Raw genomic sequence first — 5,732 nt, 5'->3', positions numbered from 1 at the left:
AAAATGTTTTTAAAATTCCTTAATTTGGCCTAAAGCATCTGCGCGTTTTTAATGACTTCACTGAAGCAAATAGATACGTTAGCCTATAAAAATTATAGGCTACAAAAATTGCAATATTGCAACAATAATTAAGTATTATTATTAACCGTCTGTAACGCTACTTCTCTCGATTTGTCCGCACAAATTAAACATTTTGATTAGAGTAATTTGAATTTACTTTTAAATAAAAAATGTAAGTAAAAATTGTGCTGATATTTTTATTTTCTGCAAATTCGTGTGACAATAAATAACAATAATTTAATTTTGTTCAGAGACTCCGGTCTGCTAGTACATTTCACAAGGAAAAATCCCATCTTCTGAAACTGCTGAGTCTTTCGAAAAGACATTTTTTCAAAAATCCAGAAACCGCAAATAACTCATTACGAAAATCCATTTGGAGTGAGCGTGGTCCCTCATTTACCGAAGGTCTACTTTCCATAATCTTATTCCAGACACACCATTTGGTGACGTATGAATGGTTCCTCTGCCCTCAGTAAAGTTTGTTGCAAGAGGTTTGATGAAGCAGTCCGGTGATAGGCTACTAATATCATTTCCCACGGCCGCGTCGGTGATAAGGGTTAAGGAAAGTTTGATTTGCAGTGAAACCGACGAGCAGTCGTTCTCACGTCTCCACCGGGCTCGGTACCATGCTGTTCGGTGTGTCTGGTAATTGTGACGAAAGAGAGGTCACATCGCTGCCCGAGGAGTTTCCTAAAGAGCCGGTTTCTGAGAAGGAGACCTGCAAGTGAATTTTTTTATTATTATGTGTGCATTTGGCAGATACTTTTATCCAAACCGACTTAAATGCATTCAAAATACACACATGCAACAGTGTGCTACCAATTGAGCTACATGAACACCTCATATAAAGGAAGTTTCCTCAAGTAGCCTAAATAAATAAATAAATAGTTATTATTATTATTATTATTATTATTATTACAAATAATCTATAGTCATACAATAATAAGAAGTTAGATTATAAAACTGGGCAACCATAAAAAGGAAAATGCCAAAAGCGACGTTAGAATATATCTGAGTCTTCACTTACCAGCTGTTGAAAGACAGGCTGATCTAAGTCACTCTGGAGTGCAAATTCACTGAGAGCTTTCCAGGGTGGATGATAAGATTGCACTTCCACCTGGTGTCCCGGCACTGAAGGGTTGTGTCTTATTGGGCTGCCTGCAACCAGCGAGGTACCCGTTATACCCTGCAGATTCTGAACCAAAAACACTGTCAAGCACATAGCTAAACAAACCTGTTAATATTGTTAATATACATATGGTAAGAGAAAAGGGGTGCAAAATGAAACAGGGTTAAACAATGCCCATGTTTTAATGTATTATGCATTTTTAAGCCAGAAGAAACTGAGTTTTCCAAAACTAGACGACGGACTAGGAGGAGTTTATGATTTACTTCCAGCCAACAGGGAAATGGAATTACACCCCTAATTAACATAATCTCAGATCATATCAAGTGTCGGGGATCATTCAAAGGCAATCGTCAATTCTTCTCACATGGTGGGCTTGTCGCAAATATAAAAGAAAGACACTCACACATTTATCGCCATGTTGCTGTTGTAATTGTTTCATGAGAATTGATCTCTTTTTGTCCTTGCAGCGTTTGTTTTGGAACCAAACTCGAATGACCCGCGGGCTCAGGCCTGTCATCTCCACCAGCTGCTCCTTCATGAGCGCATCTGGACGCGGGTTTGCGTTGTAGCACGTCCGTAAAGTGTGCAGCTGTTTTTCGTTTAGCACAGTCCTTACCCGTGTGGTCTTCTCTGACTGCTTGTGCATGTGGTTCCGTCGGACTGACACTGGGTCAGCTGAAAAAGACAAAAGAAGTTTAGTTTTATGGGAAATAAAATAATAATTGTTATTGTAATTATTATTATTATTATTATGTTGTTGTTGTTATTATTTTGTTGTTATTTTACAGTATATAATATATTCATATATTAGTAATTTGTAATAAAGGCTATGATTTGTATTTAATACTTTTCAAACATATTCCTGAAATTTTTTTAAATCTACGGTAATTCTGCCACTTCATTGAACCAACCAAGCTGACAAAAAAAGCTTTTAAAAATGTTTTTTAAGAGTGTAAATATTTAAATGCAATTTAAATATATTTTTAAACTGATAATAAACTGTATACTAACTCAATGGCCTTAAAACCTTTAAACACACTATTGCGAGTAGTAGCCTACAGCTCGTCGTCTTTAGGGCTCTCCTGCTTAAGCTTATCAGCAGTTCACTAAACAAAGTTATCAAGCGCATCGGACTGTAATTAGCTATTATGTAACAACAGTACAGGATTCCTCCCACAGCAGCTTTAATTACATATCAGTTTAACCTGTTATGACGGGGGAAGCTTTTAAAAAGAACCATTACAAAAATAATCTCCATTTTCGATATTTCTAAATATATCACATATTTTATGTTGGGTTAGTATTGAAACGTTTAGTGTTTTTATATAGGCTATACGCATTGTTTATAATCGACAAAGATATGACAATAGTAGGCCTATCTAAATTTACAGTATAGTCCCAAAACAGTTCATTTTAATTGTAGCCTACTACTGACCTGCCATATGTAAGGATCTGCTGTTGATGTTTCCCGGACTAAGAGGACTGCCGTGGTCCAGAGATATACCGTGGTCTGCTCGACACAACAATTCCTCATCCCGGACAGAGAACTCATCCCCGGGTAAAAGCTGCCGGCTACACACCGAGCAGCGAAAGCATTCGATGTGATAAACACTGTCCCGAGCTCTCATGACCAAATCACTGCTGCTAAAGCCCAAACTGCATTTTGCGCATTTTATGCCAAACAACCTGTAATAAAGAATTTACATTTAGTGCAATTACAAAACTTTAATTTTTCGTTTATACAATTTTTGCGTTGAAATTGTCGATTGTCGTTAGATGATTTAATTGCTAAAATAATTTCTTAAAACCATATTCAATATTTGGTACATATGAAAATGCTTTGCAAACAATTCCACAGTTTTTAAATAACTTTTTAATACAAATGTATACAAATGATCCGTAGCACCAAACAAAAACCTACCTTACATAATCTCTTTTGCAGTATGTTTTTCCGTCCCGTACAAAGCACGTGCATGTCTCATCCAGGTATTGACTGCACTCTACACATTTTAAACAGGCTGCATGCCACTCCAGATCAGGGGAGACCCGCAGGATGTACTGATCATGAATCTGACTGCCACAGCCAACACACATCGCAAGTCCAGACTTCTCTGTAGGTACATCAGTACACAAGACTGAATTAGAGCCTGGAGTTATTTAGGATTTAATTAAATTGATATAGATCTTTTACTCAATTTACAGCAATATTACAGAAAGTAAAGTGAACACGTTTTGCGTTACTACATTTTAAAATTGGGCAATTGCAAAATGAAGATAAAAATAGCGGATACACATTTTTATCCGAATGACTGGAATCAGAAAGAACGTGATATTACAAATGATCTACTGTTTTATGGCAACAGCAATAACTGATACTTTAAAAGACACAAATTCCTTAGCAAAGAATCATTTGTAAACACTTACTTTTGGAACGATCCCCCATATCATCCAAAAAAGAAGAGCTGAATATTATATCCACCATACAGGTTGACTATGAAGACTGCGTGTATAGAAATAAAGAGAAAAGGTACTGCTCGCTCCCGGCTGTCCCGCAACTTCAGTCCAGAGTGAGGAGAGATGGAGAGGGGGGTAAACACGGGGGGGGGGGGGGGCAGAAAGCGCTGTCTACCACACGAGACGTGACGTCAGGCGCAAAGCCCACTAAAATGCGCCAGTAGGGGGCAACATGTCACAGTGCACTAGGTAGCTATTGATTCATACAGTACCACTGCCCAGACATAATCGCATGACAGCCTGATATAATCTGAAAACATTTAAATTCAATAGCCCAATGCTGTGAGTTGGGCTGTGTGAGACACACATTAGAAAAAAAATATTTTAGGTATTTAAATAGATTTATTTCATGTTTTTTTGGCTGTGTGACTTTATGCTTGCCATGTGGTGATTGGCCAAATCAAAGCACCAATACGGTGACATCTGCTGGTTGATAAGCTTAAGTACATAGCCGAAACAACCGCAACGGTTATGGATGAAATTACTGTAAATATTAAAGTTTGAACCAGACCTGTCCAGCCAACCGCAAGCAAAATTCTATAGGCAAGGTTATTGTTGCTGAATTAGGCTATACTTGATTTAGAAATCTAAAAAGACAAATAATTTTATCTCAATAATAATTTCGAGCAACATTATTCAGGCAACACAGTGAAGTGTTTACGACAAAAGAGAATTGTGCTTGATCTGCCAGCAGCCTGTTTGGTTACAGTTTATTGTTTTAGGATGATACATGAACACCGTTTTAATTTATACAGCTTTCGTTATTCTTTCGTTATAAATAATTATAATAAAATGCATTGAAACAGCATAAAAATATGGCTTTTAATTATAGCCTATTGACAATGAGTAAAACAGCTTACACGTTTGGCAATGTATTTTTCATACTTTTGTTTGTTTCTTTGTTTGTTTTAGCTCCGTATGTAACATTAATAATTAAACAAGATATCGTTGACATTTAAACTAATTCACATGGCATTTCTCATGCTTATGGTTGTCACATAAGTTTATTCGATCTGTGTCGTCAAGCAATAGAATTGTAACAAGTAAATGTGTATTGTTTTAAATTAAAATAAATCTTTCTTCACTGTGTCATGAATATGCATGCATGTGTGTGCAGATGAAAGTATAGAGTTAAATTGGTGTTTGAACTCTCTCAACAACAATAGTAAATGTAGTAAGATTATTTAGGACAAATGTATTGAAGATGACTGTGTTGGCTGCATGTGAGTGATGCACCACAAGGAAAATTAAATAAATATGTTAGCATACTTGTACTTTCTTGTATCCTGTATTTGTTAATTAAAAAAGTAAAATTGAAATGGATGCATGCTTGAATGATATTGACACTAGATTATGTATTATAAACTATAGCAAAATTTGCTAAATAAAAACTAGAAATATTTTGCAGGTGCACCACCTTCCACACTGTAAAAAATACTTTGCTGCCTTTTTTAATCAACTCGGATTTACAAGTCATTTCAACTGTCTATTATTTATCTTGACTAGAGATGAGTTGTTATAGCTACAGGTGAGTTGTTATAACTTATAAAATGAAGTTGACTTTTCTCAACTATATTTTATAAGTTGTGACAACTCATCTCTGTTGACATGACTTGTAAATCTGAGTGGATTTAGCAAAAAAGTTGAAGGCTGCAAAGTATGCAAAGTGTATGTTTTTGTCTATATTTAAGCCATGGTCGCTTGGAGTTGGGGTTTGGGTTAGGATGTAATTTTTATATAAAAAGTTGTTTTAACCCTAAACCCAAGCGACAATGGTAAAAAACAGAAAACAAATGAGAAACCAATAAATCAAACGACACGAAACGATTCGCCATATAAGTGAATGGGAAGGACTGGCGTATCATATGCACGCAAAAGCGGAATTTGGCGTATCTATTCCACGATAATCACACTGCGTGTCATTTGTACCTTTTTGGTGAGAATGGGTTCCATGTACGGCAGCGCAGCAAATTGTTAAAAACAAATATTAAGAAAATATTAACATAGGCGGGGTTGCATAGGCCTACGT

General features: G+C 36.2%; 1 protein-coding gene across 1 annotated transcript; it reads right to left on the bottom strand.

The window, feature by feature from the left end:
- Nucleotides 1-239: 239 nt before the first annotated feature.
- Nucleotides 240-4,437, bottom strand: isl2b (ISL LIM homeobox 2b). Its single transcript, XM_055202711.2, has 6 exons — nucleotides 3,614-4,437; nucleotides 3,111-3,300; nucleotides 2,625-2,875; nucleotides 1,593-1,864; nucleotides 1,088-1,255; nucleotides 240-778 (listed from the first exon to the last, which is right to left on the bottom strand). Exons 1-6 carry the CDS (start codon nucleotides 3,669-3,671, stop codon nucleotides 662-664), a joined length of 1,056 nt encoding a protein of 351 aa, XP_055058686.2. The 5' UTR covers nucleotides 3,672-4,437; the 3' UTR covers nucleotides 240-661.
- Nucleotides 4,438-5,732: the final 1,295 nt, after the last annotated feature.

Source organism: Misgurnus anguillicaudatus, chromosome 21, assembly GCF_027580225.2.
Source record: "Misgurnus anguillicaudatus chromosome 21, ASM2758022v2, whole genome shotgun sequence".
In the NCBI taxonomy this organism is placed as follows: domain Eukaryota; kingdom Metazoa; phylum Chordata; class Actinopteri; order Cypriniformes; family Cobitidae; genus Misgurnus; species Misgurnus anguillicaudatus.
Note: the sequence above shows the minus strand (reverse complement) of the source record. Positions and strands in the feature narration are given on the sequence as shown.